The sequence below is a fragment of the Rhinopithecus roxellana genome, chromosome 16, assembly GCF_007565055.1.
Source record: "Rhinopithecus roxellana isolate Shanxi Qingling chromosome 16, ASM756505v1, whole genome shotgun sequence".
Classification (NCBI taxonomy): domain Eukaryota; kingdom Metazoa; phylum Chordata; class Mammalia; order Primates; family Cercopithecidae; genus Rhinopithecus; species Rhinopithecus roxellana.
In genome coordinates this window covers 8,619,250-8,646,268 of record NC_044564.1, presented here as the reverse complement: position 1 = coordinate 8,646,268, position 27,019 = coordinate 8,619,250, and the positions used below count along the sequence as shown (strand labels likewise).

The 27,019-nt window shown below is 53.4% G+C and overlaps 1 protein-coding gene across 9 annotated transcripts in view; it reads right to left on the bottom strand.

Annotated features, from left to right (window-relative positions):
- Positions 1–27,019, bottom strand: part of PNPLA7 (patatin like phospholipase domain containing 7) — an 85,810-nt gene that overhangs the window by 45,051 nt on the left and 13,740 nt on the right. For 7 of the 9 annotated variants that reach the window (XR_004053924.1, XR_004053925.1, XM_030919279.1 and 4 more), the window contains exons 9-16: positions 14,172–14,300; positions 13,190–13,270; positions 11,352–11,478; positions 8,284–8,427; positions 5,766–5,866; positions 5,396–5,542; positions 1,287–1,364; positions 346–551 (exon numbers count right to left, since the gene is read on the bottom strand). Coding sequence is in view for 7 of the 9 variants with exons in the window: in XM_030919279.1 (XP_030775139.1) it covers positions 346–551; positions 1,287–1,364; positions 5,396–5,542; positions 5,766–5,866; positions 8,284–8,427; positions 11,352–11,478; positions 13,190–13,270; positions 14,172–14,300 (1,013 nt within the window). In the remaining 2 variants the exon portion in view is untranslated. The remainder of the gene's footprint in view (positions 1–345; positions 552–1,286; positions 1,365–5,395; positions 5,543–5,765; positions 5,867–8,283; positions 8,428–11,351; positions 11,479–13,189; positions 13,271–14,171; positions 14,301–27,019) is intronic. The other 2 variants (XM_010372631.2, XM_010372633.2) reach the window with 1 other exon arrangement.

Below are 27,019 nucleotides of genomic sequence, written 5' to 3'. Positions count from 1 at the left end.
GGGTGGGGAGGCTCACGGCCCCTGATGCCCGGCCCCACCCCAACGTGGGTCCTGCTGAGCCAAGCCAGGCAGCCCCAGAACTGACTGGTGATAAATGAACATGGCTGGGAGCAGACCACAGAGATGGCAGTGTGAGGCAGATCGCTGTGGGCAGACGGGGCCGGCTGACTGAGCGCTGGAGCAGGGGGCACCGACCTGGGCCTATGCAGGTGCCGGGCACAAAGAGGGGGGCAGCAAGCAGCAGGGAAGAGGGCGAGAGCACCAGGAAGAGGCCAGCCACGTGGGAGGGGTCTCAGGGGAGGCAGGGCTGGGGCCCGCCACGAGGTCCTGGCCCGTAGGACTCACTCATAGAAGTGGGCCTTGGAGATGGACAGGAGGCTGCAGTCCCTGTTGGCCTTGATGGTGAAGATGAGCGGCTCCCCGGTGAGCACCGCCAGCTGGCCCACCATCTCCCCGGGGCGCGTGAGGAACAGGCAGGTGTCCTCCTGGCTGCCGATCTTCCTTTGGTACACGTGCAGCAGCCCAGAGACCACGAACAGGATGCTGGCGTCCTGACAACACCAGAGGGCTCAGGAGGCGCCGTGAGTGGCCCCGGGCGGGACAGGGGCAGCTCTGGGCCCAGAGCGGAGAATGCCACCAGGCTCGGCCGGGAGACCATCCGCCGACCTGACCAGCTCTGGGCACAGACTTCACTGGACACATTTCAGCAGTGTCTACGGTTTCGTGATTTCACTAGCAGTCTTGGGAAATCTGGGTTCTCGAGGGCTCCGTGCAGCGAGCCGGGCCTCGGATCTGCACGATTCTCTCCCGGCACCCGCATGCATACTGACTGTCCCCAGCAAATACGCGTCAGCCCAGCGTTCCTGTGCACGGCGGGTCCCACACCGCCTCGCCTGGGGCCTGGCCCCTCCCACGCTGAGCCCCTGCACACGCCACACGTTTGGATCCCATGTCTGCAGATGTGCCCATGAAGCTACTCCGAGGCCACTTCCACTGATCTGTATCCACCGTGACCTCTTATGGCCTCTTCCCAATCTGCCTGTCCAGCCCACCCTTAGGTGCAAGTGGAAGGGCCAGTGCGGCAGAAGCCAAAAGTGGACACTGAGCTCTCGGGGCTCAGGGCTGCCTGAGGGGAGGGGCTCTGCCATGGTGCCCAGAGGGGCAGTGGCCTGGTACTGGGACGTCCCCAGTCACTGGTGCCCAACCCAGGCCCTCCTCTGGTGTTCCACCTGGCACTGGGCTGCAGCACTGGGTGGTCCCAGTGCCCCCCCTCGACCCCCACTCACCTGGTCTCCCTGCCTTGACACCACCGTGCCTGCAGGAACGTGGAGAAGCACCACCCGGCCATCCAACAGAGATGAGTCCTGGAAACAGAGCAGGCTTCAGGGAACACGGGCAGGAAGCATAAAGGAAGGTCCAGAGAACAGAGGCTGCACTGGGCCCTTCAGGGGCAACGAGCGGTGAGGCCAGAGGCCGGGCAAGGCCCTCCTCCGAGGCCGTCCTCCAACAGGGGCCTGACGGACACTGGGCACCCTGCAGAGCCACCGATGCCAAACCAGGGCATCAGCCCAGAGACAGACACCAAACAGTGCAGCAAGGCAGGAAATGCAGAAACAGACACTCATATTTTTGTGAATTTATGTAAAAGAAGATGTCATTTCAGGGAGAAAGGGTGATTTCTTTATGACTGGTGCTGGCATTGCCAGCAGTGGGACGCCTTCTCCACACCACCTGCAGAATGACGCCCTCCAGGGCACGAGGAGTCTGGAATCTGGGAGCTCCCAGAGGTGAGCCTGGGAGGAGTGCCCAAAGGACTTGAACCCAGGAGGTGGAGGTTGCAGTGGACCCGGAGCCTGTGGAGAGGCCCTGGGGCAAACCAAGGGTGAGGGAGCGTCTGCGGGTACCACGGCCACAAAGGTGTGAAACATCAGGTGTATAAACCCCTAGTCCACAGTGATAATGAAATAAGACACCCCACCCATCACCTCAGAAGATGATGGAAAACCAAATCATTAATTTAAACCAAATCGTTAATTCAAACCAAATCATTAAATTTCCCAAACCCTGACAGGGAAGGGAGTGAAGCCAGTTTCCCCCCAAAAAAGAAAAAACATCTCACATCTCCACAAGTGTGTCAAACAGGACGGAGAAAGAGGTGGAGGGGATGAGAAGAATCTGAGCAGCCACGTATCCAGCTCTCAGGCAGACGATGGCCACTGACAGACAGGCCGCACTGCCCCAGGGTGCGTTGTCAGCCTGAGGAGCTGGGAGGCTTACAGGAGAAGAAAGCGGCCTCTATGATGCAAACAGCCGCACGAAGAAAAGTCAGAGCCAGGCCGGGCGCGGTGGCTCAAGCCTGTAATCCCAGCACTTTGGGAGGCCGAGACGGGCGGATCACGAGGTCAGGAGATCGAGACCATCCTGGCTAACACGGTGAAACCCTGTCTCTACTAAAAAAATACAAAAAACTAGCCGGGCGAGGTGGCGGGCGCCTGTAGTCCCAGCTACTCGGGAGGCTGAGGCAGGAGAATGGCGTAAACCCGGGAGGCGGAGCTTGCAGTGAGCTGAGATCCGGCCACTGCACTCTAGCCTGGGCGACAGAGCGAGACTCTGTCTCAAAAAAAAAAAAAAAAAAAGAAAAGTCAGAGCCTTCGGGAGACGAGGGGGACGTGGGAGACGAGGGGGAAGCAGGGGATGAGGGGGATGAGGGGGATAAGGGGGACGAGGAGGACGTGGGAGACGAGGGGGATGCAGGGAACGAGGGGGATGTGGGGGACGAGAGGGATGCGGGGGGCACAGGGGACGTGGGGGACGCGGGAGCCAGCCATGGTGTGGACCACACAGTGGACTGTGACACGGACGAGGCCACTGGACAGGGGGACACTGACCGCACGGCTGAAGCCATTTGGCTGTTTTAAGGATTTAAGGATTGCTGTTAAGCATTCAGAAATTATAAGAGTGTGTGGTTAGAGATGAATCCTGAAATATCCACCAGTGACGTGCTATGATGATGGGATTTGCTTCAAGGGTGGCACCTGGACGGTATGAAAGGGGTACAGAGAAAACAAGGCGGGCTGTGGCATGACCGCTGCTGTGAGGGCTGCCAGGTACTCACCTCCACAGATTATTCCATCTATTCTATACAGCTTTGAGTTTTCCCACAACAAAAAGCTGTTTAAAGAGAGAGAAGACTGGCCGGGCACAGTGGCTCATGCCTGTAATCCCGGAATTTTTGGAGGCCGAGGCAGGTGGATCACTTGAGGTCAGGAGTTTTGAGACCAGCCTGGGCAACATGGCAAAACCCCGTCTCTACTAAAAATACAAAACTTAGCCAGCTGTGGTGGCGAGCCAGTGGTCCCAGCTACTCGGGAGGCTGAGATGGGAGGATCACTTGAGCCCAGGAAGTGGAGGTTGCAGTGAGCTGAGATGGCACCACTGCACTCCAAGCTGGAAGACAGAGAGAGACACTGTCTCCAAAAAAAAAAAAAAAAAAAAAAAAGAAGAAGAAGAAGAGAGAGAGAGATTTTTTTTTTTTCCCTTCAGGACAGAGTTTCACTCTTGCTGCCCAGGCTGGAGTGTGGTGGCGTGATCTCAGCTCACTGCAACCTCTGCCTCCCAGGTTCAAGCAGTTCTCCCACCTCAGCCTCCCGAGTAGCTGGGATTACAGGCGCCCACCACCACACCCGGCTAATTTTTGTATTTTTAGTAGAAACAGAGTTTCACCATGTTGGTCAGGCTGGTCTTGAACTCCTGGCCTCAGGTGATCCACCTGCCTCGGCCTCCCAAAGTGCTGGGATTACACTGTGTGAGCCACTGTGGCTGGCCAGAAAAGGAGATTTAAGAGATAGATCAGCCAACTGCAGTTTATGGCCCTTACTCAGATCCTGATCTTTACAACAAGAAACCACTGAGAACCACTCCCAACAGTCAGGGGCCCAGGAGCGCGCTGGGTGGGTGAGCAATCAAAGCTTTTTAACGTTTCACTTGCAGAATGACACTGTGGTTATGCCTCAAAATGGAGTCCTTAACCGTTAGCGAGGAATGATGTGAAACTACGTCGGGTTTGAGATTTTTCAGACAGAAAATAATTGGGGGAGGGACTAGGAGTACAGTTGTGAAGTGATTAGCCTGTGGAGAGGCCCTGGGGCAAACCAAGGGTGAGGGAGCGTCTGCGGGTACCACGGCCACAAAGGTGTGAAACATCAGGTGTATAAACCCCTAGTCCACAGTGATAATGAAATAAGACACCCCACCCATCACCTCAGAAGATGATGGAAAACCAAATCATTAATTTAAACCAAATCGTTAATTCAAACCAAATCGTTAAATTTCCCAAACCCTGACAGGGAAGGGAGTGAAGCCAGTTTCCCCCTCAAAAAGAAAAAACATCTCACATCTCCACAAGTGTGTCAAACAGGACGGAGAAAGAGGTGGAGGGGATGAGAAGAATCTGAGCAGCCACGTATCCAGCTCTCAGGCAGACGATGGCCACTGACAGACAGGCCGCACTGCCCCAGGGTGCGTTGTCAGCCTGAGGAGCTGGGAGGCTTGCAGGAGAAGAAAGCGGCCTCTATGATGCAAACAGCCGCACGAAGAAAAGTCAGAGCCTTCGGGAGACGAGGGGAACATGGGAGACGAGGGTAATTATGGAACTGGGTGACTGGTGCCTGGGAGCTCACAACACTATCACGGCTGCCTTTTTACCTATTCAAAGCTTTCCATCAGTCCGGTGCAGCAGCTCACGCCTGTAATCCCAAAGCTCTGGGAGGCTGAGGTGGGCAAATCATTTGAGGTCAACAGTTCGAGACCAGCCTGACCAACATGGTGAAACCCCGCCTCTACTAAAAATACAAAATTTAGCCAGGCGTGGTGGTAGGCGCCTGTAATCCCAGCTCCTTGGGAGGCTGAGGCAGGAGAATCGCTTAAACCCAGGAGGTAGAGGTTGCAGTGAGCCAAGATCGTACCACTGCACTCCAGCTTGGGCGATATGGCAAGACACTGTCTCCAAAAAAAAAAAAAAAAGAAAAAACGCTTTCCATCGTATGTAAGAAATTAAATCCTAGATGAACTAATGAAGCTGAGAAAATATCATATTCTAATAATCTGACACTGTTACTGCTGTATTAAATATAAACATAGATGAGAATTCTGAAGGCCAGCTTTGGGACACCGTGATGTCCCAGAAAGCCTCACTTTGAGTTTGAACATAAGGCGATCTCAAGCTGCTGGCTTCCCAAAGGGGGACCCCAAAAGACAACCAAGCCTGCACTCCACCCGAAGCGCCCCCTTTGCAGCCACCAGTCCTCCACACCCGGAACCACTGCCCAACAGAGGTGGAGAGGAGCCCACGGGCCCTGGGTGGGACAAGGGCCAGGTGCCCGCCGGGGCCACTCACTTCCAGCTTCATCAGGGTGAGCAGATCCTTCTTGGCAGCTCTGAAGATGGCATCCGACTTCCTGCTGGCCAGGGTCTCATCCGTGTGACTCTCTGAGTGGTGGGAGACCGGGGAGGGCATCTCTGCGACCATCACGTTTTTCTTGGACTCGAGAAGAACAGAGATACCAGCAATTAGAAGGGAGGTGGTTGGGGAACATCGCACAAGGGCGTGGCCGGGTCTGACTCGCACGGTCCAGGAAGGCCGGCTGAGCCTCCTGAAGCTGCAGGTGCCAATGACACCAGAGCCAGCAGTGCCCCCAACTGCACCAGCGAGCCACGGAGAGGGCAGGGCCCCAAGAGGAGGGTCAGAAATGACAGCCAGGGCCTACCTTGCTGGCCATGGAGCTCCCGGGGTACTCATCCGAGTGCAGGAAGACCCTGGCACGGTCACATGCCATCCCCAGATCAGAAGTGGCACTGGCTGGACCCCCTACACGCAGAGGGGACACTCAGGACATGGCTCGCTGGGCCACAGGCTCAAACACTCACGGAGTGGGCTGAGCGCACCCTGCAGTCTAACCACTCAAACCCTGGCAGGTCAGACTCAGGTCCCTCGAGGGAGTCGGGCCCTGAGATCCCCCCACCCCCTGCTTTCTTTTGGCATCTGCCTCAGTGGCTCTGTGACCAGCAACTACAGGTTTTCTCAGCAGCTTAAACCCACATGGTGCCTTCAACAGTTCTGGGCACCGATAGAGGTAGCCTGGTCAGTGCCTAAGACACTGAAAGAAACCAGCCCTGGCCCTGAGCTAAATCCATCAAACCTTCCTGTGCACGCCACACCCTGACCGCTCACTGCGGGCATCCCGTGTAGAGCTCCCTTTCTCTCGTTGTCCATCTCAGGGATGCTGCCACCCTCTGTATGTGAGCTCCCCTAACAGGTGCCTGGGCCGTCACGCTGGTGCTTGGGGCTTGGCTCTTTGCAGTCCCAGCCCCATCTCAGTGGGAGGGGGTTGAGGCACCCCTCCAAAGAGCTCCCCTGTTGCTGCTTTTGGGCAGCCTCGGGCTGAGCGGGATGAAGCAGTGTGCACCCTTTCACGGCCCGCCCTCAGCATTACACAGCACTACCCACACAGCGTATCCGACCTCTGGACCAGCTGCAGTGGATTCTGAGGAAGGGTGTGCAGTTTGCACGACGGGGTCACGTATGTCCAGGCACGGATCCAGCCCTGTGTGTGCAGCTGCACATGTGAGTGAATCATCTGCGCTGCGGTTTTCCAACAAAACTGTGGAATTCGCAACACCCATTTCTCAGCAGAATACAGAGGAACCGCGCAGACACTAACCGCATGGCAGATGCCGCTGCCCTGTGGCACTGCAGGAAGGAACCAGGCCCAGGAGCACAGCCACGTGCCCCTCCCTGGGAAGCCGGACACGGAGAGCCAGGAGCGCTGGGCCTTGGAAAGGGGTGCGTGTCTCCGAGGCTTACGCTGAGGGTGTGCTTGTCGGGTTTCAGGGAGCTGCACCCTTCAGCCCGGTGCGCTGTGCTGTGTGTTACTCATGCCCCCATCAAGTCCTGCTGTTTTTTTAAAAAATCTGAACTGTAAACCAATCTATGGCAACAAAGGTCACCAAGGTGGGCGGATCACCTGAGGTCAGGAGTTTGAGACCAGCCTGACCAACATGGAGAAACCCCGTCTCAACTAAAAATACAAAATTAGCCGGGTGCAGTGGCGCACGCCTGTAATCCCAGCAACTTGGGAGGCTGAGGCCGGAGATCGCTTGAACCTGGGAGGTGGAGGTTGCAATGAGCTGAGATCGGGCCATTGCAGACCAGCCTGGGCAACAAGAGTGAAACTCCATCTCAAAAAAAAAAAAATTAAAAAAAAAAGAAAGAAATAAAATAGTCTTTGGAAAATTTATTTATGACTCAAGAATAAAGAAAGAATAAATAAGACCCAAAACACAAATCACAGGTGCCAAAGCAAAGAGCTGGCTTTCCACAGAGGAACATCAGGGTCCCTGTTGCATCAAGGTCCGTGGTGGCATTTTCCAGCCCACGGAAAAGAGGGAAGAGAACCTCCAACAACCGAAACCAATGAGACAAGAGGGAAGAGAATCCCCAACAAAAACCAAGGAGACAAGGGGAAGACAATCTCCAAAAAGGAAACTAACCAGGGATCTCTACCTACAGCACATAAAGAATCAACACAAATCAACCAAACTCCAGAACTGCAGAAAGTGGGCAGAGAACAGGACCAGACAGTCTAAGAGGGATGCCCAGATGGAACCGAATACAGCAGGAGCCCATGAGCTTGCTGGTGGCTGGCGACGGCAGACGGCGGAGGGCAGGTCTGCGGCAGGAGCGCGGCTGCACCGCCGGGCAGCGTGGACTTGGGAGGCTGCCCTGAGAAGGCCCCGGCCCCGTGGCTGCGGGCGGGTCCCCCGCGTGTTGGGGTTTTGCTCCACGTCAGTTACAGCAAAGGTCCCTGTGGGGAGGCACAGGTCAGCAGGGCTGGGGAAGGAAGCACAGGCTTGCTAGAGACCCAGCACGCAAGGCAGGAGAGGGACCATGCAGGGAGGGCGGGAAGGGCCGAGCACATGGCTCTGCAGGGCGTCTCGTGGCACCGGCCCAGCCCGGGCAGTGGTGGGGGTGAGAGAGGGCGGGGATGCAGAGGAGCACACCAGGGTGTTCTGGGCAGCAGGACGGCCACCAAGCCTTGACCCTGGAGCCAGAGGGCAGGCACAGGCCCCTCTGGGCATGTGGGGCTCTTGTCCAGCTACGAATCAAACCTAGTGGAGGACACCCGCCTCGGCGGCAATGCTGGGCGTCAGTGCAGCTCAGCCTGGGTCTCAGATGCTGAGGGTCTGTGGGCCACACTGGCCGGGCAGCCGTCAGAGGTTCCTTACCTTGTGGGGCTGAAAGGTCAGCGTCACCTGCCCCGGGCTTCTCCAGCTCGTCCAAGATCTCTTTGCGAACAGAAGGCACGGGAACAGACTGGCTTCTCTTCAGCAGAGGCCCAGCAGCTGCTGGGCGGCCGCCCCCGTGATCTGCTGGGGAGGCAGCTGTGAGCAACCTGGGTCTGCACGCACTCCCTGGCGTCCCCTGCAGCCCAATCAGGGTCACGCGGGGAGCACGGTCCCCGCAGCAGCAGCAGCAGTTGGTGTGCCCCACAAGTGCCCTGTGTACCTGCACACGCTCTGGACCAGCCCTCAGGCCACCTGGCCATCTGCATCTGCTGGGCCAGCCGGTGAGTGCAAGCAAGTGCCAGCCTCTGACTAGCCCTGGCCCCTCCCTGCCCCAATCTCCCTCCCCACCTTAATCCCCCTCCCCCAAATCTCCCCTCCCCACCCCAATCCCTCCTCCTCGCCCCTTCCATCCCTACCCCAATCCCCCTGCCCCCTCCAAGGCCTTGCTGCCCTGATTGCCCAGCTGTGGGCCAACTGCCTTGAAGGCAAATTCCATCCAGGTGGGGCTGCCGGCCAGCCGTTCTCAGGGCGTGCCTTGGTGGATGCGGCTGTCTGGGCTCACCTGGGATGGGCCACGCAGGGCTGCATCTGCCCCTCGGGTGAAACAAGGAAGGAGCCTGGCCTTGCCCACCACACAGGCTGCCTGGACACTGTCCTTACCTACAGAGGCCCATGAGCCCTCCCCAGCCCTGGTCTCTGCCAAGACCCCACCCAGGACAGCTGCTGCCCTACCAAGTCACATGGACCTAATCCAGTGAAAGAAATGCCATTCACGCAATGACACATATTCTAAAATGCACTTTCAGGCCAAGTGCGGCGGCTCACACCTGTCATCCAAACAATTTGGGAGGCCAAGGTGGGAGGATCACTTCAGACCAGGAGTTCAAGACCAGCCTGGACCAAGTAGCAAGATGCCATCTTTACAAAAACTTAAAAATGAAACTCAATGAGCTAGGCCTGGTGGCACGTGCCTGTGGACCCAGTTACTCAGTGGGCTGAGGCAGGAGAACCCTTTCAGGCAATGAGGTGGGGGTGGCAGTAAGCCAAGGTCACACCACCATACTCCAGCCTGGGCAACAGAGCAAGACCCTGTCTCTATAATAATAAAAATAATAAAATAATAATCATAATAAATGCATTTCTGAGAAAAAGCAGATCAGCCAGAGCTGTGTTTAAAGGTGGCTGTGACCCTCACGGGCTCCCAAGCACACGAGCGAAGCAGTCACTCCACTGTGTGCATTCCCTCACTCCACTGTGTCCACTCCATTCCCCATTCACTCCACTCCGTCCTTCCCACTCACTCCACTCCATCCACTCCCTCACTCCACTGTGTCCACTCCATTCCCCACTCACTCCACTCCGTCCACTCCATCCTTCTCCCACTGACTCCACTGTGTCCACTCCATTCCCCACTCACTGCACTCCATCCCCTCCATCCTTCTCCCACTTACTCCACTGTGTGCATTCCCTCACTCCACTGTGTCCGCTCCATTCCCCATTCACTCCACTCCGTCCACTCCATCCTTCCCACTCACTCCACTCCGTCCACTCCATCCTTCCCACTCACTCCACTCCGTCCACTCCGTCCTTCCCACTCACTCCACTCCGTCCACTCCGTCCTTCCCACTCACTCCACTCCGTCCACTCCGTCCTTCCCACTCACTCCACTCCGTCCACTCCGTCCTTCCCACTCACTCCACTCCGTCCACTCCGTCCTTCCCACTCACTCCACTCCGTCCACTCCGTCCTTCCCACTCACTCCACTCCGTCCACTCCGTCCTTCCCACTCACTCCACTCCGTCCACTCCGTCCTTCCCCCACTCACTGCACTCCGTCCACTCCGTCCTTCCCCCACTCACTGCACTCCGTCCACTCCGTCCTTCCCCCACTCACTGCACTCCGTCCACTCCGTCCTTCCTCCACTCACTGCACTCCGTCCACTCCGTCCTTCCCCCACTCACTGCACTCCATCCACTCTGTCCTTCCCCCACTCACTGCACTCCGTCCACCCCATCCCACTCTATCCCTCCCCATTCACTCCACTCCATCCACTCTGTCCCTCCCTCATTCCACTGTGTCCACTCTGTCCACTCCATCCTTCCCCCACTCACTCCACTCTGTCCACTCCATCCTCCCCCACTCACTCCACTCTGTCCACTCCGTCCTCCCCCACTCACTCCACTCTGTCCACTCCGTCCCCCACTCACTCCACTCTGTCCACTCCGTCCCCCACTCCACTCTGTCCACTCCATCCCCCACTCACTCCACTCTCCTCACTCCATTCCCTCCCCACTCTCACGAGCGTTGCTTCATTTAATTTCACATACTTTTGTTAGTCACTTCAACTCTTTTGAGAACATGATAAGCTATAAAAAACCAAGCGCGCACCCTGTCTGTAGGGTGGCTGTTAACAGATCATCCAGGGGTGACTCATGCGGTACCCGCTGCACCTGACCGCTTTCTCCCCATGTGCAGGCTCTCCAGTTAGTGCTCAGAACAGAACGTGAGAGACCAACGCGGGAAGCCCACTCCCCACCAGACACCGGGCTCGGACCAGGCACGCAGGGAGAATTCTGAGAACAACTGAAGAATGGATGGCGAGGGGTCCTGGGCCTGTCTGAGGACATCCGGGCCTCATGTGAGGAGACGGGGACATGTGAGGAGACGGGGACATGTGAGGAGACGGGGATACGTGAGGAGACGGGGACCGTGTGAGGAGACGGGGACATATGAGGAGACCTGGGGACCGTGTGAGGAGGCGGGGACAAGGGTGAGAAGATGGGAGATGGGGACACGTGAGGAGACCTGGAGGACGTGTGAGGAGACCCGGGGGGCATGTGGGGTGACCTGTGGGACTTGTGGGGTGACCTGGGGTGTGTGGGGTGACCTGGTGATGTGTGAGGTGGCCTCGGGCACGTGCAAGATGTCCTGGGGTCACCTGAGGCAGTGGGAGCAGGATCCCCTGGACTCTGGGGCTGGACGTTGCCCTCCTTGGTGCAGGACAGTACCTGAGTCACAGGACTCCTGGAGCCGCGGTGGCTTTTTAAGCCGCTCTTCTTCACCACAGAACACCTGTTTCTTGGCCTTCCCGGCAGCCACGCTGGCTACAGACACGAGAGGGATGGCCTGGCTCTCCTGGGACACAAGAAGGAAGTTCAGAACCACCCCAGGAACACCCCACACCCGCTGACAGGTGTCGGCCCCTCAAAGGAGTGACAGGTGTGGGCCTCTCAAGGCAAAGTTTATGCTGCATTTCAGGCGATGGGCAATCCAGTTATTCACAAAAAGGACGGGTCTGTTTAAGGCAACCAAGCCTGCTTTTACCCTAGGCCCTGCCTCAAACACTTCATCAAGTCAACATAATGCCACAAATTGTCAGAACCTTAATACTCTTCATTAAAACAAAAAATAATGTAGAAAACAAAAAGATGGCTCAAGCCTGTAATCCCAGCACTTTGGGAGGCCGAGGAGGGTGGATCACGAGGTCAGGAGATCGAGACCATCCTGGCTAACACGGTGAAACCCCATCTCTACTAAAAAATACAAAAAACTAGCCGGGTGAGGTGGCGGGCGCCTGTAGTCCCAGCTACTCGGGAGGCTGAGGCAGGAGAATGGCATAAACCCGGGAGGCGGAACTTGCAGTGAGCTGAGATCCGGCCACTGCACTCCAGCCTGGGCGACAGAGCAAGACTCCGTCTCAAAAAAAAAAAAAAAAAAAAAAAAGAAAACAAAAAGATATTCCCTTGATGTCAACAACTGAAGATGACAAGCCCTAAAATGTCATCAGAATTAGAATTTCCAACTGAAATGCACAGATTAAAAACTAATGCGCGCTGGGCCATTTACTAACCGAGCTCTACCTGCCCATGACTGAAGATAGTCCTCCGCACATTAGGGTACTGTTTCGGGCAGTGGGGATGGAGCAGGGCATGAAACTCTGGTCTCACTCAGTTCCCACGAGAGCTCAGCTAGGTGGGGACCGTCCCATATCCCGGCCAAGTGCCTCCCAGGGTCACACTGACAGGAGGAGGGAGAGCCGGGGTTCACAGCCTCGTGCCCTTGACAATATGCTGTGCCCTCCAAACAGGTCACAGCTCAGGGTCAGCTCCGCCCCGCAAGGTTCAGGCAGGAGGAGCAGTCAAGGGCAACACACAGGGAGTGCTGGCCGTAGGGACGCCATGGGATGGGAATGGGGAGGGCAGCCTCCACTGACACGGCCATAGGGACCCCACGGAACGGGTACGGAGAGGCGCAGCCTCCACTGGACATGGCTGTAGGGACCCCATGGGAGGACGGGCACGGGGAGGGGCAGCCTTCGCTGGACACGGCCGTAGGGACCCCATGGGATGGGCATGGGGAGGGGCAGCCTCTCCTGGACAGGGCCGTTGGCTCGGTATGCAGCCTGCAGGGCCAGAAAGGGAATGAGCATGTGTCTGCTGCCAATGTCCTACAGAACACAGGTGACCAAAGGAAGACTCATCACACTCCTGAACCGGAGCTGCAGAGGCACCAGGCAGCCGCTCACAGCCATGCGGGCCTCCAGAGGGACAACTCCAGCATCGGAGAAGGAATTCCACCTTTCCCAAGTCTCAACGGATCAGAGACTTTGGAACACAAAGCCCCAGGAGAATCAAGCCTCCAAATCAACTGGCAAGTGCTTTAAGGTAGGAAAATACACACAGTCCAAGCATCACCCCCCGAAGTCCTAACGACCAGCAACCAGGATGACCACAGCTGTAGCTGGCACTGCCCCACCAGGCACTGGGCGCCTGCTGTGCCAGCTAACAACTGTCCCGACGCCAGCTGCCCGGAGCAACATGGAGCTTGTGAGCTGGTTTCCACTTACAGGGTTGAAGAGCTCTGTGGTCAGGCCGAGGTAGTTGTGCAGAGCCAGGAAGGTCACTCTCTGCAGCCGCAGCATGATGATCTGCAACAAGACGCCAGCTGCGCGGTGATCCCCGGCCCGGGCGCGGGGCGGCCCCGCAGCACCATACAGAGCACTGAGAATGGTGCCCCAAACCCAGCAGACCGCACAGACCAAACCCTCTCAGGGTGAAAAACCCCACAGTCTTGACACCTCACTGCGGTCACGTAAGGCGTTCACATCATGGGGAATGGGGTGAGGGGCGTAGGGAGACTGCATTGTTTTTGCAAGTTTTCTATAAAACTAAAAGTTACTCTAAAGTGAGAAGTTTAATAAAAATGTAAAAATCTCTTTAGGGGGTAGTGAAGGATCTTAAGACCTCTTTGAGGTTGTGAATATTCATTTTTATTGTAAGATATACATGACTTTTTTTTTTTTCTAGATGGAGTCTCGCTCTGTTGCCCAGGCTGGAGTGCAGTGGAGCCATCTCTCTGGGCTCACTGCAACCTCCACCTCCCAGGTTCATGCCATTCTCCTGCCTCAGCCTCCCCAGTAGCTGGGACTACAGGCGCCCACCACCATGCCCGGCTAATCTTTTGTGTTTTTAGTAGAGACGGGGTTTCACGGTGTTAGCCAGGATGGTCTTGATCTCCTGACCTCATGATCTGCCCACCTCAGCCTCCCAAAGTGCTGGGATTACAGGCATGAGCCACCGTGCCTGGCCTACAAATTTTTAAAATATAACCTTAGTTCTTCCCAAACCCACTCAGAATCCCACATCACCAGCGGTAAGTCCCGCCAATGAAGTCAATTTCCCTATTCCTGTGAAATCACCTTCATGGTTGTAAAGCTCAGAACTGAGAAAGTAAATAGGCAATAAACCCACTCAAATCCCAAACCAGTGCCCAGGCCCCCCCAGGATGGCCCACCGCAGCCAGAAGAGTTGTCTGAAAAAGTGACTCACCTGCACCACCCTCACCAGAGTTTCTGGATATTTCTCAAAAACTCCGTGAAAAGCCGCAGCTGGAAGCCGGAGGATGGTGGACGGGATAGCCGCGCGGGTGGAGACCGTCTTGTAAGGTGCAGTGTGGCCCTGTAACAATAGCTTCATCAGTCCCCGCTCAGCGGGCCCGGCCGAGCCCCCCACGGACTGCAAAGGCTGCTGGAAGCCCTGGAGGAGGCCCTGCCTGCTGCCCAGTTACACAGCTCCATTCTCCTTCCCAGGCTGGGCTGTGCAAAGTGCTGCTTTTGGCACCAGCTGCACAAACCCAGCAGTGACCGCTGGCCCGGGCGCAGGGCGGCCCCGCAGCACCACACAGAGCACTGAGAACCGTGTCCCAAACCCAGCGGTGACCACCGGCCAGGGGCACAGGGCCATTTTTGACTGTCCAAGAGATGTACGGCGAAGGACTGGCTGACAACGGAATGTGGGTAAGGGGCAGGCCCACAGGCAGCTACCCCACCAGACCTGGGCACTCACTATGGGGAGCTCCAACCACTCCCACCTGCCACTGAGGGTCCAGTATAACTACTCTTACTCTATATATTTTCTTTATTACATTGGAAAAGCTTGTGCCCTCGGTCTGTTGCCTCGGCACCTGGGTGGCTTGCCAACGCACGGAGGATGGCGCAGCTCAGGGACGCGGGAGCCTCATGGTTGGACCTCACTCTGTGGGTCTCTTCTTTTGACTGTTTTGACTGATCCAGATTTTCATCCTTTTTTTTTTTTTTTTTTTTTTTTTTTCTGAGACAGAGTCTTGCTCTGCCGCCCAGGCTGGAGTGCAGTGGCCGGATCTCAGCTCACTGCAAGCTCCGCCTCCCGGGTTGACGCCATTCTCCTGCCTCAGCCTCCCGAGTAGCTGGGACTACAGGCGCCCACCACCTCGCCCGGCTAGTTTTTTGTAGTTTTTAGTAGAGACGGTGTTTCACCGTGTTAGCCAGGATGGTCTCGATCTCCTGACCTCGTGATCCGCCCGTCTCGGCCTCCCAAAGTGCTGGGATTACAGGCTTGAGCCACCGCGCCCGGCCCATCCTTTTTTTTTTTTAAATCGAGTCTCGCTCTGGAGTGCAGTGGCACGATCTTGGCTCACTGCAAGCTCCACCTCCCGGGTTCACGCCATTCTCCTGCCTCAGCCTCCCGAGTAGCTGGGACTACAGGCACCCGCCACCATACCCGGCTAATTTTTTTGTATTTTTAGTAGAGACGGGGTTTCACCGTGTTAGCCAGGATGGTCTCGATCTCCTGACCTCATGATCTGCCTGCCTCAGCCTCCCAAAGTACTGGGATTACAAGCGTGAGCCACTGCGCCCAGCCAATTTTCATCCTTTGTAGTACAAATGTGAGTTGTTCTAGAATATTGAATCTGAGGGGGTCACAGGAATCCCTGAACTTGTAACCAGTTCGTCAGAAGTGTGGGTGGCCTGGGAACTCCCAAGTTCCCAGTTTTGGATGCTATTATAAATCTGTGGCTGGGCGCGGTTGCTCAAGCCTGTAATCCCAGCACTTTGGGAGGCCGAGATGGGTGGATCACGAGGTCAGGAGATTGAGACCATCCTGGCTAACACGGTGAAACCCCGTCTCTACTAAAAAATACAAAAAACTAGCTGGGCGAGGTGATGGGCACCTGTAGTCCCAGCTACTCGGGAGGGAGGCTGAGGCAGGAGAATGGCGTAAACCTGGGAGGCGGAGCTTGCAGTGAGCTGAGATCCGGCCACTGCACTCCAGCCTGGGCGACAGAGCAAGACTCCATCTCAAACTAAATAAATAAATAAATAAATAATAAAAATAAATCTGTTACTTTTAAATTTCAATTTCTAGTTGTTCATTGCTAATATAGAGAAATACAGTTTATTTTTGTATGTTGATAAACTCATTCCTAAGTTCTAGTAGTTGTCTTATAGATTCCATGGGATTTCCAATCTAGATAATCATGTTTGTGAATCGAGACTGTTTTATTTTTTCTTTTCCCATCTGCATGCTTTTTCTTTCTTTCTCTTCCCCTCCTGCTCTGGTGAGGACCTCCAACACAATGCTGAACAGGATTGGTAAGAACACACACTTGGCCGGGCGCGGTGGCTGACACCTGTAATCCCAGTACTTTGGGAGGCCGAGGAGGGTGAATCACGAGGTCAGGAGATCGAGACCATCCTGGCTAACACGGTGAAACCCCGTCTCTACTAAAAATACAAAAAAAATTAGCCAGGCATGGTGGCGGGCGCCTGTAGTCCCAGCTACTCGGGAGGCTGAGGCAGGAGAATGGCCTGAACCCGGGAGGTGGAGCTTGCAGTGAGCCGAGATCGCACCACTGCACTCCAGCCTGGGCGACAGAGCAAGGCTCCTGTCTCAAAAAAAAAAAAAAAAAAAAAAAAATTAGCCGGGCATGGTGGCAGGCGCCTGTAATCCCAGCTACTCGGGAGGCTGAGGCAGGATAATTGTTTGAACCCGGGGCCGGGGGCAGAGGTTGCAGTGAGCCGAGATCACGCCACTGCACTCCAGCCTGGGTGATACAGTGAGACTGACTCAAGAAGAAAAAAAAGGAAAACACACACGCGCGCACACACACACACGCACACACACACACACACTCTGGCTTGTTCCCAATCTTCAAGGGAAAATATTCAGTCGTTTGCCATCAAGCAAGATGTTTGCTTTCATTTTTTAGTACAGATATCCTTTATGTGATTTAGGAAGTTCTCTTCTCCTGGTTGCTGAGAGTTTTTATCATGAACAGATGCTGAATTTTGTCAAATGCTTTTTCTGCATTTATTAAGATAATCAGATGGCTTTTCTTCTTTAGTCTGTCAATATGGAAAAGTACATCAACTGATTTTCAACTGTTGAAACAGCTTTGCATTCCTGGAATAAATCCCACCGATCATGATGTATTATCCTTTCCATATACTGCTGGACTCAAATCTGTAATATTTCATTGAGGATATGTATGTTTCCAGTGATGAGCGACTGGTGTGAAATTTTCCTACCTTGTAATGTCTTCCTCTGATTAGGTGTCAGGGTCTTGCTCGCCTCAAAAACTAAACTGGGAAATCGTCCCTCTTCTACTTTTCCGGAGAAGTTTGTGTGAAATTAGCATATTTTGTCCTTAACATCCTAAATGGCGGGAAGTATTCCCCAGTGAAGTCATCTAGAGCCGGAGTTTTCCAGGTGGGAAGGATTTTAGCTACTAATTGGATTTCTTTAGTAGATATACGACTATTCAGATAATCTACATCTGAGGGAACTTTGGTAGTTTGTGTCTTTCAAGGAATTTGTCAATTTAATCTGCGTGGTTGGTTTTATGGGCATAAAGTTGTTCAAAAGATTTCCTTGTTAGTCCTTTTATGTCTGTAGGGTCTGTGGACATGTGCACTCTTTCATGTCTAGTATTTGTAGTTTGTGTCTTCTCTTCTTTTCTACACTGGTCTGGCTACAGGATTTTTCATTTTACTGACATTGTCCAAGAGCCAGCTTTTGGTTTCATGGATTTTCTCTCCTGTTTTTCCATTTCCAGTCTCATTGATTCTTACTCTTTATGAGTTTCTTCCATCTGCATGCTTTGGGTTTCATTTGTTTTTCTTCTCCTAGCTTCTTACGATACCAGCTTGGGTCACTGATCTGAGGTTTGTTTTATCTTCTAATACCAGCATTGCCCAGGCTAGAGTGCCATGGCACAGTCTTGGCTCACTGCAGCCTCTGCCTCCTGGGTTCAAGTGATTTCCAGATAATTTTTGTATTTTTAGTAGAGATGGGGTTTCACCGTGTTGGCCAGGCTGGTCTTGAACTCCTGACCTCAAGTAATGTACCCGCCTCGGCCTCCCAAAGTGCTGGGATTACAAGCATGAGCCACCATGCCTGGCCGTGTTGTCCCTTTTTATCCCTGCTAATATTCCTTCATCACATCTGACATCGACTTTGTCTGATACTAATATAGCCACTCCAGTTTTCTTTTAATTGGGGCTTTCATGGTATATCTTCTTCCAGCCTTTTTTTTTTTTTTTTTTTTTGAGACAGAGTCTTGCTCTGTTGCCCAGGCTGGAGTGCAGTGGCGTGATCTCGGCTCACTGCAAGCTCTGCCTCCCGGGTTCTCACCATTCTCCTGCCTCAGCCTCCTGAGTAGCTGGGACTACAGGGGCCCGCCACCGCACCCAGCTAGATTTTATTTTTTTGTATTTTTAGTAGAGATGGGGTTTCACCATGTTAGCCAGGAAGGTCTCGATCTCCTGACCTCATGATCCGCCCGCCTCCCAAAGTGCTGGGATTACAGGCGTGAGCCACCGCGCCCGGCCCTTTTTTTTTTTTTTTTGAGGACGTGTCTTGCTCCTCTGTCACCTGAGCTATAGTAAAGTAGCTCACGCACATCTCATTCCAGCCTCAACTTCCCAGGCTCAAGCAGTCCTCCCACTTCAGCCTGCTGGGTAGCCGGGAGCACAGGTGTGCAGCACCACACTAACCTAATTTTAAATTTTCTGTAGAGACAGGGTCACTGTGTTGCCCAGATTGGTCTCGAACTCCTGTGCTTAAGCGATCCTCCCACCCGAGCCTCCCACAGTGCTAGGATTACAGGTGTGGGTCACTTTGCCAGGCAACCTTTTGTTTTCTATCTAAGTATTGATACTTAAAGTGGGTTTTTCCTGCAGACACCATAGAGTTGGGTCTTGGACTTTCCATCCAATCTGACAATCTGTCTTGTTGTTGTATTTAGACCAGTTGTATCCATTGTGATCATTTATAATGGCTGGATTTAGGATATAATTTTCTGGAGAATGTTGCCTTTTTTGTTTTAGCAGGTGATTAAGCTGGTTGGGTTTGGACCACAAGTCTGTATCTGTGGATGGTAGATTCCAGTATCTCTGTTTTCGAAGCCTTGGTTCTGATGCTTTGCTCTGCCCTGCACATGCCCCACTCCGGAGTCAGTCTGAGATTTGAGCTGAAGTTTGAATCTTTTTTTTGTTCTTTGAGACGGAGTTTCACTCTGTCACCCAGGTGGAGTGCAGTGGTGCCATCTCAGCTCACTGCAACCTCCACCTCCCAGGTTGAAGTGATTCTCCTGCCTCGGCCTCCCGAGTAGCTGGGATTACAGGCACTCACCACAACACATTTTTGTATTTTTAGTAGAGACGGGGTTTCACCATGTTGACCAGGCTGGTGTAGATCTCCTGACCTCATGTGATCCACCTGCCTCGGCCTCCCAAAGTGCTGGGATTACAGGTGTGAGCCAGCGCACCAGCCTGAAATTTGAATTTTTTTTTCCCCTGAGATAGAGTCTTGCTCTGTTGCCCAGGCTGGAGTGCAGCAGCATGATCTCGGCTCACTGCAACTTCTGCCTCCTGGGTTCAAGTGATTCTTCTGTCTCAGCCTCCCAAGTAGCTGGGACTACAGGTGTCCGCCACCATGCCTGGCTAATTTTTTCTATCTTTAGTAGACGGGGTTTAACCATGTTGGCCAGGATGGTCTCGATCTCTTGACCTTGTGATCTGCCCGCCTCGGCCTCCCAAAGTGCTGGGATTACAGGCGTGAGCCACTGCACCTGGCCTTGAAGTTTGAATCTTAATGCAGTTTCAAAGTCTTTGTTATGCTGCTCTGGGTCTGTCCTGAGCCTTGTACAGGTTCACAGACAAACTCCGTGCATCTGCTTCCCCGGCTCTCTCCTCCCTGAGATCTGCACACTCTCTCTGGCCCTTGGGGACCTTCTTCTGGTACTTTTGGAGGATTCCCATCAGGGATTTTGCTCCATAACTGGGCTACCATCGAGGCAAGGCCGTGAGTAACAGAAGAAAATGAAAAAGCAGGAAGCAGAACCCTTGTGTGTGGCGGCTCCACGCTTTGATTCCCATCCGCAATCTCCTGGCTTTATTTTCAGAGTCCTCCAAGGACTGTTTTCTGCATTTTGTCCAGAGTTTTTCACTAATCGGCCGGGCGCGGTGGCTCAAGCCTGTAATCCCAGCACTTTGGGAGGCCGAGATGGGCGGATCACGAGGTCAGGAGATCGAGACCATCCTGGCTAACAGTGAAACCCCGTCTCTACTAAAAAATAAAAAAAAAATGAGCCGGGCGAGGTGGCGGGCGCCTGTAGTCCCAGCTACTCGGGAGGCTGAGGCAGGAGAATGGCTTAAACCCGGGAGGCGGAGCTTGCAGTGAGCTGAGATCCGGCCACTGCACTCTAGCCCAGGCAACAGAGCAAGACTCCGTCTCAAAAAAAAAAAAAAAAAAAAGAGTTTTTCACTAATCAGCAGGACAGGCTGGTGCTACTTTGCCACAGCAGAACTGTAACTCTCCCATTTTATTTAAAAATAAAACCTTCATTTCCTTCTTTGACAGCCAGAATGAAGATGCCTGACACATCACCACAGATACTAAATCAAACAGCGGCTGCTCACCTGTGTAGACCAGGCTCACGGCCGCGGCCATTCAGGATTCTAATGTACCTTCCTACACGAGGCCACATAAACGAGAACCCAAACAAGGAACTTAGGCCGGGCGCTGTGGCTCAAGCCTGTAATCCCAGCACTTTGGGAGGCCGAGATGGGCGGATCACGAGGTCAGGAGATCAAGACCATCCTGGCTAACATGGTGAAACCCCGTCTCTACTAAAAAATACAAAAAAACTAGCCAGGCGAGGTGGCGGGTACCTGTAGTCCCAGCTACTCGGGAGGCTGAGGCAGGAGAATGGCGTCAACCCTGGGAGGCGGAGCTTGCAGCGAGCTGAGATCCGGCCACTGCACTCCAGCCCGGGCGACAGAGCGAGACTCCATCTCAAAAAAAAAAAAAAAAAAAAAAACTATATAACCTGGGTTCGAGTTGACATGCCTGTTTGCAGTGTCATGCCTACTTGTTTTAGAGACAGGGTCCTGCTATGTTGTCTGGGCTGGCCGAGAACTATGAGGCTCAGCAAACTCCTTTCCTCTCCCGAACAGCCAGGACTATAGGTCCAACCGCCATTCCTGGCAACATCACGCTTTTTTGTGTATCTGCAGTATTTTGTAACAACTTTATTAAAATTAAAATAATAAAGCCTACCTCCCATTAAAAATGGTGGGTTGGGCTGGGCACAGTGGTTCACACCTATAATCCCAGCACTTTGGGAGGCCCAGGAGGGCAGACTGCTTGAGGTCAGGAGTTCGAGACCAGCCTGGCCAACACGGTGAAAACCTGTTTCTACTAAAAATACAAATATTACACGGGCGTGCTGGTGCACACCTGTAGTCCCAGCTACTCGGGAGGCTGAAGCACGAGAATCACTTGGACCCAGGAAATGGAGGTTGCAGTGAGCCGCGATCATGCCACTGCACTCCAGCCTGGGTGACAGAGTGAGACTCTGTCTCCAAAAAAGAAAGGTAAGTTGAAGATAAATGCTTATCTTCGTCCCGTTGTGGAATATAGATGCTTATCTCTGCTCTCTTAAAAAGATACAAACCTCCAAGGATAAAGACAAAAGCTAAGAGTAGATAAAAAATGTCACTGAAATTTTTGCAGCTGATTAAAGCAAGTGACAGAGTCATGGCTGGTGGGGCCCTCTAAGGGAAGCTGAGACTTGGCTTAGATGTGCAGAACCAGACAGAGAGGACTGGTCCTCACCGCAGAGCCAGCAAGAGGCTAACATGCAGGGGAGATGGGCAGAGGGGGAGGCCAACCCAAGTCACTTTCCTGACCCCAACAGGCTGGAAATGGCCCTTCCCCATGGCCAGCAGACGACTGAGGATTCTCTGGAGAAGGTGAAGCAAGCAGGTAAGAGCCCAAGGACATCAGGTGTGGCTGCGAACGCAAGAACAGTGTCCACTCTGGGCGGGAGGACTCCCAGACTCCTCCGCAACAGTGTCCACTCCAGGCGGGGACACCCCCAGGCTCCTCCCCAACAGTGTCCACTCCGGGCGGGGACACCCCCAGGCTCCTCCCCAACAGTGTCCACTCCAGGTGGGAGCACTCCCAGACTCCCCCCAAAAGTGTCCACTCCAGACGGGAGTCTCCCCCCCAGACTCCTCCCCCTCCTCCAACCTCATGCCACCACAGCAAGACATAGGCAGATTTCTTTCTGAGAAGCTGCCCTAAAAAAAAGACCTACAGACCCTGACCTGTGGGCTCCCAAAGCAGGAAGGAAAGAGCCAGTGTCCTGCTCAGTCCTTCTGCAGGGAGCGTCCCCCATTAGTGAACCCTGACCCCATGCACACACGGCCCATATGCAGCTTTCAGGTGGATCACGCTCTTTTTGTTTTGTAGTTAACCCATGTAACTCCCACCGAAGTCAAGACATAGAACATTTCCAGTAATCCAGATTACCTTACGCCTCCCTGAGTCGATACCCAACCTAAACCTCTAACAGGCAACCACTAACGAGACCTTTCACCCCAGCAGGGCCAAACACCACCGCCAAGTCCCTCCAGCCCAGCCGCAGGTTTTTGTAAAGGAAGTTTTTTTTGGAACACTAGATGGCCACATTGAGTAGCTGCAAGAGAGACCACGTGGCCCATAAAGCTGAAATATTTATGCTCTGGCCTTTTGCGGAGAAAGCTGGCTGGCCAGCCTCCCTCCTCGAGTGTCAGTGCAGCTGGCGGCTGAGCCTCAGGTGAGTGAAATTATACAGTGTGTGCTTTGTGTTGCCTCTTGGGCTCCACGTTATTTCTGTGCGATGCAGCGATGCGGGTTTGCACACCTGCATTCAATAAGGACTTCACTCACACATAAAGTGACTGTTGGAGGCAGAAAAGTCCCTGATTGGAAAGACAGAAGCCAAAATAAACAGAGAAGAGAAACTCAGGTCAGAAACAACTCAGGAGCAAAAGAATACCCATCTTACTTTATCCAGGAAGTAAGAACAAGATAATTTTTTAAAAAGAACATTCAGGGCCAGGCGCAGTGGCTCACGCCTGTAATCTCAGCACTTTGGGAGGCCCAGGAGGGTGGATCACGAGGTCGGGAGTTTGAGACCAGCCTGGCCAACATGGTGAAACCCCGTCCCTACTAAAAATACAAAAATTAGCTGGGTGTGGTGGCGCATGCCTGTAATCCTAGCTACTCAGGAGGCTGAGGTGGGAGAATCGTTTGAACCCGAGAGGCAGGAGGTGCAGTAAGCTGAGATCACGCCATTGCACTCCAGCCTGGGCGACAGGGCAAGACCCCGTCTCAAAAAAAAAAAAAATTCACAGAAAAAAAAACTTTTGAAATGAAAAATATGACAGAAATTAAAAATTGAATGGAAGATTTGGAAAATAAAGTTGAAAAATCTTCTAGAAAGTATAACAAAAAGGGCCAGGTGCGGTGGCTCACGCCTGTAATCCCACCACTTTGGGAGGCCGCAGAGGGCAGATCACGAGGTCAGGAGATCGAAACCCCATCTCTACTGAAAAACAGAAAAGTAGCCAGGTGCAGTGGTGGCGTCTGTAGTCCCAGCTACTCGGGAGGCTGAGGCAGGAGAATGGTGGGAACCCGGAGGCAGAGCTTGCAGTGAGCTGAGACCTGGCCACTGCACTCTAGCCTGGGCAACAGAGCAAGACTCCGTCTTTAAAAAAAAAAAAAAAAAATAAGAAAGAAAAAGTACAACAAAAAGACAAAGGCAGTGTAGAATAAAGACAATTCTAGATTTCTAAGGTTTCAAAACATACACCTCCCTGGCACCCTGTTTCAGGAAGTGAACGGAGGATTTGCTCCACCAAAACACGCCGGCGTAGAAAGCAGCAGCAAGAGCCCTGTGCGGGGGAAGGAAGGGTGGGTGGCCCCGGGATGGCAGCTGGACAGCAGGCCTGGGGAGGGTCCGACTGGGCAGGAGGATGGGGGCTCCTGGGAGGGGCTTTTCCCAGAGCAAAGCGGCGTTCATGGAGCCGTTGGTTCAGGGTGTGAGTCTGTAACGGGTGCACAGAAAAATCACCAAGCAGCCAGAAATCACACAACTGTTCATTCCAGGAAAACAAAAAGTGGCAAGAAAGGAAATTTAACTGTAGTACACTACACAGCTCAGCTGTGAATAGCATCCATGAAGTCGAAACGGCTGCCCATGAGCGGCGCAGCTGGGAGCATAGTGTGAGGCATTGGGGCCATCCGCGGAGCCACACGTCATCTCCCGCGACAGCAAGTCAGCGTGTCTAGAACGGATGGGTTAGGAAACAGCAAGAAAAGCTGCTCAGAAGGAACCCGACCGAAGCGTTCTCAGTGTGCGGGGACAGATGGCCACTGTTGACAAAAGTTTAAGTATGTTTTTAGAATCTGTCCGTGTTATTTTGCAAGAATTTAAATTTTGTTAAAATGACAAACACAGAAGTTTGATGAGGCAAAAACGATGTCACACCAGATGATCAACCGATCACAATACAGAATTATCTCTCTCAGATATCACTCACTTTTTTTTTTTTTTTTGAGACGGAGTCGGAGTCTCACTCTGTTGCCAGGCTGGAGTGCAATGGCGTGATCTCAGCTCACTACAACCTCCAACTCCCTGGTTCAAGGGATTCTCCTGCCTCAGCCTCCTGAGTAGCTGGGACTACAGGCGCCCACCACCATGCCCAGCTAATTTTTGTATTTTTAGTAAGGACGGGTTTCACCATGTTGGCCAGGGTGGTCTCGGTCTCCTGACCTTGTGACCCTCCCGCCTTGGCCTCTCAAAGTGCTGGGATTACAGGCATGAGCCACCGCGCTCAGTCAACCACCCCTCATTTTTCACTCCTACTACACTCAGGGAAGACCCATTCCCGCCCCTAAGGGAGAGGGGCTGTGACACCAATGTGGACGAGACAGGTCGCAGTGGCCGAGAGGAAGCCGGCCCGTCTCAGCACACAGCTCCCCTCTCCTGCCACAGGCATCGCTGCGCTGTGATAAGTGAGGCCCAACTTAAATATCACAACAAGATCAAGATCAGAAAGAACAAGAAATAACGGAGAAAGCCTCTACCCCAGTAAAGCTACTTTTTGCTTAAAGAGAAACGAATCATCCAAGGCAGGATGCATACTGATGCCCCGTGCCGAACAAGTTTACATCCACATAGACCCAAGCTTCTCTAGTCCTTTCCCAGCTTTTCTCAGGCCCACAGGTGCCCCTTACACATCCAGGAGTCCCTGAGAAGCCCACCATAGCTCCAGAGACACACGAACCAGAGGCTCCAAAGAGGCGCACAGAGGTGGGTCTGGTGGCCGGGACCCTACTCTGCCCAAGCCATGTTGGGCGCTCCCTCGATGATGAGCACCGGCCTTCTAATGGCAGCTCCAAGGAAGTGGTGTCCTCTCCCTCCCCAGGCCGGCGGCCTCCCCAGCACAGGCCATGCATCTCACGAAGATACACAGGTCCCAGGGAGCACAATGAGATGCCGAGGTCCCATCCATGCCTCCACCCCAGGCCCCAAACAGCTCAACGCCCACCTGTGCCCATCTACTGGGGAGCAGAGTGAGCACCCTGGACACCCCAATGTCTGGCTGGAGCTTGTTACGTGCTTTCTGAGCAGAGGAACATAGGATGGGATCAGAGGACACCACCCAGGCTCCAGTGTGAGGTTTCATGCAAGGACCTAGCGGTTGGCTCTGCCTGAATGCATCCGAGCCAGGGTTCTGGTGAGCTCTGGAAAACTCTCCTAACGAAGGCTAGAGAAACTGAGGTAGAAGTTACCTCGATACACAGCTAACAATGAATGCAAAAGGTATAACTCAAAAGAGTAAGATTAAAATCAGACACCTCTTTTTGAGTTGATAGGCATTTAGCAAAATTCAGCTAATGGACACTAAAGATTTGTTTCACTGCATATAGGTTTTACTCAAAGAAAAAAAGACTAAACAGACATTAAATTCCAGTTAATGGGCCGGGCGCGGTGGCTCAGGCCTGGAATCCCAGCATTCTGGGAGGCTGAGGCGGGTGGATCACTTGAGGTTGGGGGTTAGAGACCAGCCTGGCCAACATGGTGAAACCCCATCTCTACTAAAAATACAAAAATTAGCCAGGTGTGATGGTGCATTCCTATAATCCCAGGTACTCAGGAGGCTGAGGCAGGAGAATCACTTGAACCTGGGAGATGGTGGCTGCAGTGAGCCAAGATGGTGCCACTGCACTCCAGCCTGAGCAACAGAGCGAGACTCCCTCTCAAAAAAACAACAAAACAAACAAACAAAAAAACAACTTCTAGTTAATGACTTGGCATGATGGCTCAGGCCTGTAATCCCAGCATTTTGGGAGGCTGAGGTAGGCTCCCACTTGAGCCCAGGAATTCAAGATCAGCCTGGCCAACATGGCAAAACCTCATTTCTATCTCTACAAAAATATACAAAGTTAGCCAGGTGTGGTGGTGCACGCCTGCAGTCTCAGCTACTTCAGAAGCTGAGGTGAGAGAATTGCTTGAGCCCTGGAGGCGGAGGTTGCAATGAGCAAAGATCATGCCACTACCTAAGTAACAGAGCGAAACCCTGCCTAAAAAATGATAATCCTCGTGAATGTTGGGCACATGGGGTGATTTTACTATTTTTGCACATTTTTGAACTGTCCCATAATAAAAAGTTAAAAATCATGAGACAACAGGATACATGATTTTTATTTATTTATTTATTATTTATTTATTTGTTTTTGAGACAGTTTCACTCTTGTTGCCCAGACTGGAGCGCAGTGGCCTGATCTTGGCTCACTGCAACCTCTACCTCCTGGGTTCATGAGATTCTCCTGCCTCAGCCTCCCGAGTACCTGGGATTACTGGCGCCCGCCCCTACACCCAGTTAATTTTTGTATTTTTAGTATAGATGGGGTTTCACCATGTTGGCCTTGCTGGTCTCAATCTCTCGACCTCGTGATCCACCCGCCTCGGCCGCCCAAAGTGCTGGGATTACAGGCGTGAGCCACCATGCTCGGCCCGGCAG